This window comes from Sander lucioperca, chromosome 16, assembly GCF_008315115.2.
Source record: "Sander lucioperca isolate FBNREF2018 chromosome 16, SLUC_FBN_1.2, whole genome shotgun sequence".
NCBI classification, from domain to species: domain Eukaryota; kingdom Metazoa; phylum Chordata; class Actinopteri; order Perciformes; family Percidae; genus Sander; species Sander lucioperca.
In genome coordinates this window covers 4,757,870-4,773,319 of record NC_050188.1, presented here as the reverse complement: position 1 = coordinate 4,773,319, position 15,450 = coordinate 4,757,870, and the positions used below count along the sequence as shown (strand labels likewise).

At 41.0% G+C, this 15,450-nt stretch overlaps 2 protein-coding genes across 2 annotated transcripts; one reads left to right on the top strand and one right to left on the bottom strand.

The window, feature by feature from the left end:
* Positions 1-8,954: 8,954 nt before the first annotated feature.
* LOC116041242 lies at positions 8,955-11,702 on the top strand. The gene is made up of 6 exons (XM_031287130.2): positions 8,955-9,169; positions 9,595-9,848; positions 10,195-10,385; positions 10,659-10,752; positions 10,890-11,089; positions 11,264-11,702. The coding sequence occupies exons 1-6, from the start codon at positions 9,080-9,082 to the stop codon at positions 11,449-11,451; spliced, it is 1,017 nt and encodes a 338-aa protein (XP_031142990.1). The 5' UTR covers positions 8,955-9,079; the 3' UTR covers positions 11,452-11,702.
* Positions 11,703-11,782: 80 nt separating this feature from the next.
* On the bottom strand, positions 11,783-14,931 carry LOC116041254. The gene is made up of 6 exons (XM_031287143.2): positions 14,647-14,931; positions 13,710-13,838; positions 13,430-13,623; positions 13,122-13,269; positions 12,264-12,468; positions 11,783-12,176 (listed from the first exon to the last, which is right to left on the bottom strand). Exons 1-6 carry the CDS (start codon positions 14,929-14,931, stop codon positions 11,869-11,871), a joined length of 1,269 nt encoding a protein of 422 aa, XP_031143003.1. The 3' UTR covers positions 11,783-11,868.
* Between the last annotated feature and the right edge of the window lie 519 nt (positions 14,932-15,450).

The window sequence follows — 15,450 nt, the reverse complement described above, 5'->3', positions numbered from 1 at the left end:
TTTACACTATAGATAGCGAACTAGTGTAGAATGCACAAGTTATGATTGGGAAAAGTAGAATAAAAGTTAGGGATAAAAAGCTGTGTCAAAATGTCTTCTTGTTTATATTGAATAAATAAGGTTGGGGTAATGGTGCAGTATACTGTACCATTCACTGTATTTACTGATGTGATAACTGAACAAATATTTGACATAATCTTCTGTCCAAAGCAAACTACAATAAGTGCTTTCAACCTCCACAGGAACACGAGTTAGATGGCAGAAACAAGTCAGATCACAAAGATAAAAAGTTTAAATTAGGCAACACACAAACAAACTTAGCAATAAATATACAAATGTCCTCAGTTCAGTGGTCCTCTATGTATTGTCTTAATAAAAAGGTCCACAGATGGTGTGACAAAGATGTTTGCAGTGTTGAGCACAGTTCCCAGCCAGTGGAGAGAAAAAAGACGGCCATTAAACCCACACACACACACACATACACACACACAAATAATAAATCCTGTATCTATTTGGAGACATAAGTGTATTTTTATGAGTTTGTAAAAATGATAACTGATGAGAAAAAAATTATAATGTTAAAATGCTGATGAAATTCCCATTGACTGACGGATGAAAGTGTTTAAATTTAGGCCTATCATGATAATATTTTGCTCTTTTACATCTGGCTGTAATAAGTGGAAGACAACACATAGTGGCCCTCATTTACAAAATGAACGTACAATAGAAAGCAAGCGTAAAACCGTCATTTCCACGCAAAGCTCGGCATTTATCAATATGGACCTGAGCGGAGGCTACAATCAAATCTCACATCAAGTCTAAACTTGTGTACGCACATTTTCGAGTCAGTGTGGACTTGCAATGCAGCATATAATCAGTTTAATAGGAGAAGGAGAAGTCATCAGTTGATCACTAATCAGCAATGGCAGATCTGGCTCTTTTAGAAGACTATATATATATATGCGCCTGTAGCCGTGGTCGGCTGCAGCGTGTCCTCCCCCGGTCAGGAACACAGCTTCGCCTAGCTGCTGCGCCGGACAGCAGAGTCCATTTGCGGCTGCAGGATCTGGAGCTCACTGCCTGCTTCCTGGGAGCCAAAACCGACACCACGCAGCTGGAGCCCCATGTCGTACTGCTGGGCCCGCTGGAAGGAAGGGAAGCCCGGGAGAACCAGTACCAGGATTGAGCAGAGCGGACTCTCACAGGCTGCTGAAGTTTAAATCACAGGTTTCTTAAGGGGAGTCTGGCGGACATGACCGGGGACTGGCGCAGCAGCTAGGCGAAGCTGTGTTCCTGACCGGGGGAGGACACGCTGCAGCCGGCCACGGAAGTCTCCGCCTCCCGCTGCCATCTGGATTAGCTGGGACCGGTGCAGCAACGAGGCGAAGCTGTGTTCCTGCCCGGGGGAGGACACGCTGCCCCCGGCCGGAAATCTCCGCCTTCCGCTGACATCTGGACTGGATCACTTTGAAAGTCAAGATCTCGAGTTAGTGTTTGCCCACAGTACGTGTTTTTATTTATATATATATATATATATATATATATATATATATATATATATATATGTGTATGTATGTATGTATGTATATATATATATATTTTTTTTTTTTCTTCGTTTTTTTTTTTTTTTCTTCGAGTTTTTTTTTTCTTTCCTCCATCACAAACTCAAGATCTCGAGTTTGAAAGTCAAGATCTCGAGTTAGTGTTTTCCCCCAGTACATGTTTTTTTTTTTTTTTTTTTCCTTTTTTTTTTTTTTTTTTTTCCTCCATGTCACCTCCGTACTTGACTAAGTAGATAGTTTAACCTTTTTTTTCAGCCATGCAAGTGGTTGCCTCTAGATGGCACTGTCGGCCAGTCTGTCTGTCCACCACTCTGGTACAGATCGAAATATCTCAAGTGAATGGCCATGAAACTGTGTACTATAGACATTCATGGTTCCGAGAGAATTAATCCCACTGACTGATATGATCTACTGACTCGTCATCAGTGTACAGTATGTAAAAAATAGGAGACAGGACACAGCCCTGCAGTGTTGTTTTTTACATTCCGGGCTTCACAGAAATATGACACAGAGCTTGACCCATTCTCCTGATCTTGAAAATTATCCAATAATATTTTGGCATAATTTACGCTTCATGTGGACGGCGCATACACGCCTCTGTCTGCACTCAGCGTCTCCTTTCTTCATCCGTCTGTGTGGGCTCACACAAAGCCTTAACGCCTCGTTTGCGAGTGCCCCCCTCCTAAACTGCGGCGTTTTGAGGCTGATGTCTCCGCGCATTACGCACCGCCTCTTCGGCTGTGCCTCGCTGCAAAGCCTGTGCGTAATGCAGCCTCCGTAGGCTTCCGCTCAGCCTTTTCGCCCCCAGCCCTCGATAGGTTGTATCGGCGAAACAAGCAACGACGGCAGGGGTTCTGGCTTGGCGCGTCTCCATAAAAAACAATAAAAACCAACATGGGGATTATGACGTGATACTGATGCAATGCTTGAATTAATGGGTAATTATTGTGTCACAATCATAACGTATTCTAGCTGACCGCGCTCTCACTCACACACACCGGCCATTTAGCAGGAAGAGGGGAGCTGTAGGCCCTGGAGCTCTGTCAGGGCAGGGGCGTTTGGTAGTCCATTAACTCAAAAAACGGTGACTTTGCGCGGGTATGGAGTGCCGTGGGCTGCCAGCTGTGACGGAGGTCCATCTACCTCACAGCAGGCCGGGGTCTGTGAAGGAAGGCAGGCCGGGCGGCGAGGCAGCAACACAGGCAGCACCGGCCGCTGAACTCAGAAAAACAGTCGGACAAAATTTGCAATTAGACATAAATTTTCATAAAACGGCCCATATTTGACCTCTACATAGTTGATTTCTTGCATAAAAAAGTCTCAGAAGTGAACTTAGTCGTAAAATAGCAGATGAACAATGTATACAATTTCTGAGATCTGCGCGACCTATTCAGAAGACTAAGCTGACCTCAGATCAGTTGTGTAGGCTATGTTGGGACCACAGTAGGGAAGAATTAAACTGGACATTAAACAATAAGGCCCTAGATTAGATCAGCCTCTGAGAGACAAAGGAATCTGGGCTCTTCATGGAAAATTCCAATCCTGATCTACCTCTGAGACAAAGAAAGCACATGTCTTCTCAGTCAAGAGGGTGAAGCCCCATTTTACAGCAGGAGACTGCAAGTCGCACCCAGGTGTTACAGCACAAAATGGCCGAAACACCAGGAGGTCCTGCATTCCCATTGGACCAGTAGACTCCAAACACAGCATGGGGCCTGAGACTATAAAACTGGCTTAGACACCAAAATCTTCGCTTTCCACCTCAACTCCAGGTTGTACCAGGTCAGCGCCCAAGCGCTCGTGCTAAAAACTTCCACTTTTCCAGAAAAGTGGACTTTTGGATCCTGAAACACGCACTTCGTGTTTCAAAACTGCAGAAGAGAACACCGCTTCTCTACAAGGAAATCAGACCACACGCAGAGTTCGCTTTTCTTCTCAACGTCGACATAGCTTACCCTCCTTCTGCCCTTTTTGGAGGCAAAGTTCCTCCGTGAACGCTGACGAGCACACGAATCCGTTCCATTTTATTTCTGTGGAAATCCATGGACAGGAACAAACGGACTGAACACACAGTAAGAAGGCTTACGGTCTGGGCAGAGATAAATAGTGTGTTTTATTGACGAGTAATTGGCTATTGCTGCTATTTTGTGTTACCATTAATGTGATCTGATTAATACAGTGCTATTGCTGCACGTTATGATTTATTAATCTGATGGTGACCGCTGTGTCCCATTATTTGGCTGTGAATATATCATTTGATCACGATATTTGTTGATGATGTGTTCATTAATGTAGCTAGGGTAACTGTAAATGCTACATTGCTAGCTCCTTCCACGGAGTTTAGGTGCTGTACACCGGAGTGGTTATAATGAACGTCCCCTCAGTCAGACAAAATTCTCAGAGTCTGCCCTAATTCCACGTTAGTCCAGACATGAGTTGACTGAGAGGGCTGGTCGTTATCGGTAACCAAGATCTAAATATATATCTCTTTCTCTAACCTTTCTCTCACACACACATATATGAACACATAGCTAGTTACACACACGCGCTAAGGTGAACAGCTGGCCAACAGCTAGTCACCTAGCTAGCTACAGAACGCATACTGCTTAACAACTGCGCTCCTCAGGGTGTCCCTTTGTGTCAACCACACAGTAGTTTGAGAGCTAACTGGCTAGCCTAGCCAAGTGGAGCCTGCAACGCAGCCCACTGCCGCCCTCCTGGGGAATAAAGAGCTTTTGTGCAGCTAACACATAGGGCGTAACCAAGCAACCCCCGGGTTTCGCCCCCCCCCCCCCTCCTACTTACACACACACTCACTCACACACATACACACACAGGCACACAGAGAGTGTCTCCCCACATGTTGGTTTGTTTTTGCTTTGTTTTGTTGTACTTAAAAGAAACGTATATTGGTTTTAATTGATCAAAGGATTATTGATTGGCCATTGATAATTTTGAAGTTAATAAATTCTACTATACTTTAATTAGCAGTTGTTTGTGATTATTTGTGTACTTATTGTAATAATTGCTGGTCGAACATGGGTAGTGCTCGAATTTCACCCTTCCACTGACAATGAGACTATTTCACAGTTCAATATTGGCCCCTGAAGTTTCAGGGTGGTGTCCTGTTTTGATTGTTTGTTGATTTGATAAAGTTATTAATAACCATATTCATAACTTTATTAATATTGATTATCTTTGATAATATACCAATAATCTGATCTGTACACCTACGAGTACCCAACAGCTATGTAAATGTTTGGGCGTGACAAAGATAGAGACTAGAGCCAAATGAGGAGAAGCCGCCGAGTTGACATCAACTATAGGCGGCTCATTGAGATTTGCCCGTTTTCAGAGACAACGTCTTCAAATTGTGAGATTTGCATAGGAAAGAGCTGTCAATGGGATCTAGAGGTTCTATGTATGTCCTAGTTACCCACTAAACTGTCATTATTCAACTATGATAAGGTAAAATCGGTTTTGCATTCAATCACCCCTTTAAGACCGTCCAGCGCCTGCGTCGTTTAAATAGCAAATGCATCTGCACCCATCTGTGTGCCCATGGGCATGCTAGTCTTACAGCGAGGTGTGTTCAGGTGCATTCTTGTCCTGAAAAACCTGATCGAAAGTTAATAGTGCAGCATTTCATTGTTATTGTAACAGCGCATTAGTAAAATGCTCCTAGGCTTATGCACAGCGCACACTATGCTAGTTACTCACACAGGGAAGTGCAGTAGCACACAAGCATGCAAAAGATTACAAATACAATTAAAGCTGCAAGCAGCATTGGACAGGCCCTTGTGCCTCTGCGCGCGTCAGGGTTACAGGCCCACGCCGCTCCTTGCGACCACACAAATAGTCACCAATGAAAAGGAAACTCCCTGCTGAGTTCAATGATACCTCACACAAGACTCTACGTCATACAGTTCATTAGCTGTGAAATGGGGCGTGGCTACAGCATAGGGGGCAGGTCAAACCGTCACCAATCAAAAAGAAACTCTCTGCTGAGTTCAATGATACCTCACACAAGACTCGAAAAGTTATTTTTTTAATAACTTTTCATCTTTAAGATGTTGAGATGGTACAGACCAAATTTGAAGTCCATCGGATGAAATCTCTAGGAGGAGTTCATTAAAGTATAGCACCTTGACTTTTAGGTCTACTTCCTGTTGCCACTAGGGGACGCTATGACTTTGAGCCAATATCGGCCTATAGATGTCATCAGGGTTGGACGCTTATGAATCCTAAAAGTTTCGAGCCAATTTGACAATGTACACTCAAGTTACACCTGATGGGGAAACGCACAAAAAGGCCACCACGCCCTATGACATTTTTTTCTTTTAATAACTTTTCATCTTTAAGGTCTTATGATGGCACAGACCAAATTTGAAGTTGATCAGATGAAATCTCTAGGAGGATTTTGTTAAAGTACGACGTGGAAATGGCCAAAATCGCACTAATTTCGAACTTTCAATTCAAAATGGTGGACTTCCTGTTGGGTTCAGGGTATGGCTCTAATGACGTTTTTTTGTACGTCTTGACAAGTTAGTCGTTAGTCTATGTTAAATGTACTGCAGGGGCTCAATTTTCTAAATATTGTAGGGGGCGCTAGCGAGTCATTTTTGTGCACCTATTCCCGAAACCCTTAAAATATTAAATTTTTCACCAGACTTGATGCGACTGCCAATTTTGGTGAGTTATTAAGTATGTTAAGCCCCTCAAAAAGGCAATTAATTTGCTGGAAGAAAGAAGGAATGATAATTGAAAATTTCATTTTCAATAAGGCCTTCGCCGCTGTTGGTGCTTGGGCTCTAATTATTACGGTGCTAATTCGCCATCATAATAGCAATGTGCCAAGGTACAAACGCGCCTGGCTTTTAAAGGGAATGAGAGATGACACTGATTGGTTTATTGCATGTTGCGCCCAAAACACACATATGAATTAATGAAGACACTAAGTACAACCCTTTTGAACCATGCCCCCGGCGCACAGACTATTTTTTCCGCCCTCATACTAGCATAAGTTGATATGGACACGCTCTAAATGCACCTGCGCAATGCACTTCACGCTGTGCACTTAGATCATTAAAATAGGGCCCATAGTGTGTCCACCAGTTAATAACGCATGCAAGTAATCCTTCAGAAGTGCCATCTGCCTAGTAAGCACAGGAGATTTATATACACAAGCAAAAACACAAAGATAGGTAACGGTGGAGAAACTGCAGCTCAGGAAGCACTTCATGTTCTTCTACTGCTACCTACCACTAACCTTCCTTTAAATGCTGAGAAAGATCAGAACCCTGTAGGCCTATACAACTCGAGTTCCTGTTGCTCAGCTAGCTCCTGGATCAGTCTGTTTATCTTAGTTTGCCACAAATCTTGAAATTTGGCAAAATTCTTGTAAACTTAGCTGCATGCTGAGACAAACCAGACCCTCTCTCTCTCGCTCTCTCTCTCTCTCTCTCTCTCTCTCTCTCTCTCTCTCTCTCTCTCTCTCTCTCTCTCTACCAGCGGTAAATCCAAATGGCTTTATTATTATGGACGTCAATGATGTCATTGGATCTTGACGTGATAGTGAGCAGGGATATGTCTGCGTTCTTCATTCTCTCGAAACTTCACTCTTCAGTATTTTGACGTCAGGAATATGATTTATTTTATTGAAAAAAGGTCAGGGAAATATCCAGAGCCTCCATGTGTCTATTGTTTGCTGTGGTTTCAGAACTATGGACAGCGCTGTCTGTTGTGTGTTGGGGCTGGGGGGTGTGCGTCGCTGTCCATAGTACTGAAATGGAGCCTGATAATGGGGACACAGCAGCGAACTGCAGCTCTAGAGAATGTCAGTAATATTTTCCTCATTTATGATGTATTATTTCACCTACCCGCAACCCATCTGCTACTAATCAGAATGTTAATGTGTATGATGTGATGGTTATGGACATTTCAGTTGCCTGTTTTGGACATTTGTTACCTGTTTGTACATTTCTGTTGCCTTGTTTGTAAATTTGTGTATGTATATTTCTGTTTAGTTATCTCCCTGTTTTTTCTGTAGGTTCTGTTCCCTGTCTTGTAAATGTATCCTGTTTAATGTTGTCTGTATATATTTTGTTGTGTATTTTTCTGTTCCCGGTTGTGCGTTTTCCCTGTTAGTTCTGTTTCCTGTTTTATTTTGATAGTCTGTTTTCTGTCTTGTCATGTCCAGCTTTACTTTGCGTTTCCCCGCCTTGGTTGATTGTCCTGCCCCGCCCTGATGTGTTTCACCTGTTGTCTCACCTGTTCCTGGTTTGCTCGTCTCATAGTTTATTTAGCCTCTGTGTTTCCCTTTGTGTCTTGTCAGATTGTTATGTGTCCTCGTGCCGTCAGCTTGTGCCCGTTTGTGTCTTTACCCTGTGAATTTGTATTCCTCGTTTTGCTAGTTTTTTCTCTGCCAGTTTGTTTCAGCCTTGTGCTTCTTTTTGTATTTTTTCTTAGTGTTTTCCAGTCGTTGTACTGCCGTTTTTTGTTAGAATAAATCCTCGTGTTCTAACCCTCTGCCTGCCTGCCTGCCTCTCCCTGCGTTTGGGTCCACTATTCCTCGCTCCCCACAACATATGACCCGACCTAGTCTCGCTTTGCCAGACTTTCCTCCATGGCGCAGCAGAGGAGGGTCTGGCTAGACCAAACAGCATACCAGGATGGGAGAAAGACGTGCTCTGGTTTATTGGCATTTCTTTAAACCAATCACAATCTTCTTGGGCGGCGCTAAGCACAGAGCGGAGCCATGGTGCCTCTGCAAAATAGCCTCGGGAAGGAACTTGTTTTGGTGGAACATGTATAGTTCAAAAGTTGTTTTAGTCATGCAACAAAAAACTCAGATTGGACAGATAGTCTAGCTAACTGTCTGGATTTACCCTGCAGAGATCTGAGGAGTAGTTAACCATAGTCCTCATAAATCCACCGGAGTTTAAAATTACAACATAAAGAAAGTGAAAGGTCCGTGTACTTGGTGGCCAACGGATTTTCGTTTTGAAAGGAAAAAAACAAAAACGAAAAACGGCCAGTTTCCCAATTACCATTAGTAAATAGGAAAACAAAAAACGGAAAAAATCCGTGTACCATTCGTTCATTCGTTTTTCAAAATAAAACTAAAACTCAAAAAACAAATAAATGACTTGTTTCCTCAAAATTCGTTTCCAAAACCAAAAGGAAAGAACGGATAACAATCCGTGTACCATTCGTTCATTCGTTTTTCAAAATAAAACCAAAACTCAAAAAACAAATAAATGACTTGTTTCTTCAAAATTCGTTTCCAAAACCAAAAGGAAAGAACGGATAACAACTCGTTTTTCCCATTTACAATTTTGTGCTCAAATGAAAAATGGAAAAAACGGATAACGAGCGGTTCACCCCGTTTAATCCAATTTTTATATTTTTATTTGACGCAAGATGCATGACCCGGATGTGACCTTAACTCGTGGGACAACGACACCGACACAACCAACAACAGCCTATGTTGTAGCAGGTAGCAACTAACAACAGAAATGGACATTTTTGTGCTTTTTAGTGGAAGTAAGAGGGTTACTCTGAAGCCTGAAGACATGACCACAGAGAAGATATCAGTTATTTTCCAGGTATGTATTTTACTTAAAGCAATAAAGCGATATAATATAACGTTATGGTGTTTAAATACTCGTGGGCGCACTAATCTATCCAACGGCTATCGTTTATGGACTTTCAAAGTTATTAGTGTGTTCGAAAGGATTATGGTGTGATGTTTTTTATGTTTTTAATTTACTTTGTTTTAGGTTAACACTGATTTGCATGCCACACAACTGAACTAAAATATGTTCTCTGTTTTACCTGTGACGTTATATTATACTTTAGCTTTCGTAGCAGTGACTGAGAATATGTCATTAAATAACAGTTACTAATGAAAATGTTGCTGACTACAATGTGAATCCATATATTATTTTGTAATAAAAGCACAAAAAGCGGTGTGGTTGGCTGGACTGTACACATTTTGGTGCTTCTGTTCTATCCTGAACTCCTGTCATAGGTCCAAAAGGAAACCGTTTATTTGACGGACGACACCAACGTGGCCATATTTCCCCGACCTGATGGTGACTTCAACTGCTTTGACCTCATCGCCAGAGGTCATTATGAAGTGCATGGCGACAGCACCACTGTGGAAAAATCTGCAGGGGCACTTCCCTCAGGCCAGGCTGCTCGCTTTACTTTCCACCGCCCACCAAGCACTGCCACAAGCTCCTCCTGTCCAATTCCAAGGAGCACCACCAAAACCTTCGTGAGGTGAGTGAAAAAAGAACATTTACATCTTGCTAAAACATCTGTCACTACTGTTACTACTTTCTTTTGCTACATTATTTGAGCAGGTGTGTCCAACTCTGTTTACTGGTAATCCCTTATCCTGCATATTTACTATCTGTTCCTGCTGCACCTGCAACTTATCAGCAAAATTAAGCTTGTTTATCCAAGAGCTTGATGACCAGCCTTACATTAAGTGCTTATTGTTATCACTGTATATCAGGGTTCAACAATTAATACAAATATTATCGTAATTGCAATATTGCCAAGTGCACTATCCAAATAACAGGAACTGCATTTTTTTAAATTATTTGTTCCCATCAATATTCAGGAATGTCTTCATTGCTGAAGTCCTGAATGGAAAGCTAGAGACCACCAAGATGGTTACAGTCCGCTTCTCAGAGTTTGAGGCTTGTGTGGCAACAATCACCAGTAAGGTGAAAGAGGCCCTTGGACAGCAGGAGTCATTTATTTTAACAGATAGTCAGGGCAACGAAATGATTGACTCTGATGGAACTAGGGGTATGTTTTAAATCATTGCTGTGTAAATGATATTTTCTGCAGCCACATTAGGAACTTAAGTGCACAAACAGTTCACACATGTAACATCTGAATTAGGGAAGTACACCTAAATATTCTCATATTAAAAGTACATTGTGCATTCATAGCTTTCTTGGGTGCTTCAAATCTGTTTATAGTGTCTTATTTTTAAAATTCATAACCCACATAGGATATAAGTTATCAAAAATACTGCAAATATTTGGTTAAAAAAATGTCCTATTGTTTTCATTGCAGGGTCAGCATACTGGAAGCAAAATTCCAGGAAAGTATTTGCAGTGCCTGAACCACAGATGGAACTGCTACAAGTCAATAAAAGGAAGAGGTTGAGGTAACTGAAAATTTTCTATTTTTAATTTTTTCCACACCATTCATGTGGTTTCTTTTGGATGACCTGATGCTGTGTGCGAAAAACAAATTATTAAGGTCTAATTAAATGTTACATTGTACATTTTTTATGTTTTTCAGTCGAAGAGAAGATACCGGCCTTCAAGAGGTTATGGCAGACATTGAAGAGGTTGTCGAAGCAGCCCAGGGACTAAAAGAAGTTTCGAAGATGATTAAGGATTTGAGTGGATTTGCACATTCCACAGTGACAACAACCCTGTCTCTTTCAGAGGCTGAAGTAGCTTCTTTAAGAGTGGTTTTTGCCTGTCTTGTCTGCAAAGGTTAGTACTGTTTTACAATGGGTCATTAGGAAGATGGAATTACAGATCAAAATCACTTCACTTGTTTGTGTTTTACTAGATTTGACATGCTGTGTGGATTTCATTTATATTTGGTCATTGTAGTTTGGCCTACGTACTGAAAATAAATGAAGTGCATATTTTTTTAACCTACAGGTCCTGTAGACAAGCCAATGTTCTCAACATGCTGCAGAACCCTAATCGGGTGTAAGGCATGTGTTGTGGAGTGGAACAGCAGCCACAGTTACTGCCCGAAGTGTCGCGCTGTGGATTTGGAGAACAGCGTTCATGAAGTGGCTGGACTCTCTGAGGCGCTGGCACCACTAGAGAAGTTATTCCTTTAGTATGTTGCTATGGTGGCAACAAATATGTTCATACAGTTCTTCAGTGCCTTGTTTTTATAGAGTAACAATGTCTAATGTTAACAGTATTATTGTCACGTGTAATTGTGGCACTTAGATAAGGTTTACAAGATTTTCTACCTGTTATACAAGATTTTCTACTTGTATTTTTTCACATTAAAAGAAATATGCAGACATCTGAACAAACTTGGAATTTATTCATCTACAGCTGAGCTTAAATCAGTTTCTCACAACTACTGTACAAACATATGCATAGTTCATTGGTGACATTTGAGATACTTGAGTATTTTCTTTTCATAACTTTTTACTTCTCCACTACATCTCAGAGGAAATATTCTTTTACTCCACTACATTCATTTAGTCTACCATTGGCCTAGTTTGCGACACCCCCAACTGTATTTACCTTGCATGTCTATTAGTAATATTGATCAGATAGATCAGTGCCTCCTGAAACACACTATGGTCATTGTTAACCACTTTTCCAAAAAGAAGAGACATGTCTGGAAACCTCTCTCCAAACAGCTGCTCAGCACGACATCGGTCTTGCTCTGATGAAAATGGGTCAGAGCCAAAGGCAGACACCCAAGTCAGGGAGGACCCCAACTCCTGCTCATACATGTGTGCTGCCTCTGCAGCATTGGGCAGCAGCTCTGTGGGAATTCTTGCTGGACAACAATCAGCTGCAAGTTGGTTTGGTATCCCTCTGCCTAAAATGGGTAATTATTTTTATTAGTTTTGGACAAAATTGTCAATTGTTGTAAAGCTCCATACATACAAATACTAGCATAGCCTACCTGGTATCCTATGGGCATTCCAGGACTGCACAACCCTGGCAAGTCCAATCTGACTCACTTGACATGCCAGGTTGGAGACACAAAATTTGGTTACATTATCCTGCATGTCGAGCAGCTCTTGATCCAGCAGGTGAACCAGGGCCTGTTTTAGTGGATAGTTCACTCGATTGTTGACCTCTGGCCAAATTCTTTCCACACGAAGGTTCTGCTTAAACACAATAAAACTGATTGGTCTGATTGGAAACACTTAAGATCAGAAAAACCAAATCAGAAAAAGTTGGTCTGGTGTGTAAAATACAGGTATAAGCAGTAGTAGACAGCATTAATTTACAAATGTCCTTTGATCTTGAATTATGTTGCAGACAGTTTGAAGTCAAAGTATTTAAGCTTTCAATTGATATGTAAAACATAAATTCCTGCCATTCAAGCCTGTACCTTATCCCAAGAGTTGGGACATACAGTACCATTAAGTGATGAGGTGAAAAACTGAATAATGATGCTATAGGTAAACAGCTAATTTCAGCAGTGATTGTACAAGTTAACAACATCGCAAGCAATCAAATCAGCCATTGAGTAGAAGCCTGCAGTGTGGAATAGGCTTAATGCTTACCCTTACTTCTCTTTTGGAAAAATCCAAAAGACTTTGTCCATATGGTACAGGTTTTACCAGTTTAGCAATTGAGATTCCCTGTCAAAACGTTTTTTGAAAGGTGTTGCAGGCTTAAATGGCAGGGATAGATAATTACTATCAACCATTTATTGATTTGGGATTGTAAATATAAAATATTTTCACTGTAAATATATTTTGATTAATTTCGAAGGTTACTTATTATCTGTAATCAGTAGGATAAAATTCACCCTTGAAGAAGTTGTTTGTACATATGGTAGCCTGTTGATGTTATGTCTGTGTTGAGACATCTTTTCTTGCATGTACAGGGTCAAGTAAAACTCCCTGCCATGATCCACTCTGATTTGGTCCCACATGCCGTTTTGGACAACTGCTTTCCTGTAATAGAAAATGTGTAGATTATATGGATACATATGTGGATATGATACATTCAAATTCCTATGTAGCACATACTGCTTGTAATGTAAAAATACTGACATTGTATGATAATCCCACATAGTGCTTATATTTACTGTTACTGTTATTAACCTTGACTTGCCTGTAAACTTCCTCATAAATAATAAGGTTGTTTTTCACTGGCATTGTGGATTCAGCAACAATTTTGCTGCTGAATCCATCAATAGCCAAGACGTGCGTCACTCCAAACATTGCCAGCTTCTCATTCTGGTCTAGGTGGAGTTTGTGGCCCATATACTCGGCGTGGTAAGGAACTGGATTCAGATTACGTGCTCCCTAAAACAAGTATAATTCAATCAATGCAAGGTGTAATAACAATAAGATTGACTTTTTCTCAAATATAATTAATGTAGGTGACTTACTTGGCGACGCAGCTCATTATACGGCTGGTGTACCTCTTTGAGAATTCTTCCCACTCGAGATTCTCCTGCCCTTACCCCCACTGATGACAGGTATCCTGTCATGAATTTTTGGCCGTAACAGGGACCTGTCTGTTAAGACAAAAAAATTTGGATTAATTTAAACAATAATTAAATTTGAAATGTAACTTTTTAAAATTGTAAACAAATGAGTCTTGGATTAGAAACTATAACCAAGTACCAAGCTGAAACATTACACTGCTCCCTGGGGCTGTCTTTGTTGTGTGCAGGAGGTCTGGGATAGTAATTCAGGTCGGGATTTTGACTCCATCTCAGGCCACCCTCTCCCACTAATTGTGTAGGGCAGGCTAACTGTGTTTTTAATTCTACATGTCACAAAACACTCACTACAAAAGTTTAACATAATTGTCTATTCACCTATCAAACCCTAACCAATATGAACTGAAAATTTTCAGTTAACCCACATTAATGTTTTAAAGACAATAGTCTATAACATTAATGTGTAGCTTAGACTACTGTAGGCCCAGCACTGTGTGCTTAACTTCTGGTCAGATATTATATAGCACTGAAAAAAATTCCATCTCTGAGTGAGTGAGAAAGAACAATATTTGTAAACGTTAATTATGTTAATTTTCTTGTTCTAATGTGTAGTTATTTTTTAAACTGTATTCACTCTTTTATAATTAATACTGTATACTATTGTGTAGGCCTAATCTCCATATGATGTACGCTAAAAGTGTGATCACCCTGTTGCACTTATTATTGCTCTGATGTAATACCGCCACAGAGTGCCGTGCTCACCGTGTAAGGTTAACATTTGCTTACACACTCTTATTAGATAGGTTAACGTAACTTAATAGGCTACTTGGTTAACGTAAACATGGTGGGTACTTTCTTTCCTCGTCTTGTGAGCACTTACCTTATCTATCGATAACATGATTGCCGTTTCCAGTTCTGCGTCTGACACATGTCTTTTTCGTCTGAGCTGATGTTGAACACAGAATCTTCTGACAGACATTTCCGAGCATCTCGGGACATCTATCTGATGCAGCGCGGTGGAAATCTCAGCATGCGTTCTACCATCCTCAAAAAGCTGGCGAATTAAGTCGGAATATTCATCCAGTCCGGCCATGTCTTCTTGTCTTGACCTCTTGTTTGTTTGGCGGACTCTGGTCCTAATAAAGGTCACATCCGGGTCATGCATCTTGCGTCAAATAAAAATATAAAAATTGGATTAAACGGGGTGAACCGCTCGTTATCCGTTTTTTCCATTTTTCATTTGAGCACAAAATTGTAAATGGGAAAAAACGAGTTGTTATCCGTTCTTTCCTTTTGGTTTTGGAAACGAATTTTGAGGAAACAAGTCATTTATTTGTTTTTTGAGTTTTGGTTTTATTTTGAAAAACGAATGAACGAATGGTACACGGATTCTTCTAGCTCAGGCTAGCTAGCGTTAGCAAATTACCTTCAAAGTTGTAAAGAAATGACGAAACGTAAAATTTGAAGCCTTTATTTAATTTGCTACATGGTGTTGTACTGGATGGCCAGACGACGCTCCGTATATCATTAACAGATACTTTAGGCAACTCCAGCAAACACCTTGTAAACTTCATCTTTGCCATCATAACGGTCTACTGTCACTGTCTAATGTTTTCTTCCGGTAACCGGGAATGTCCAAACATCCTTATGCCAATGCGTGCATAGAGCTGTGAAGTATGCCGGT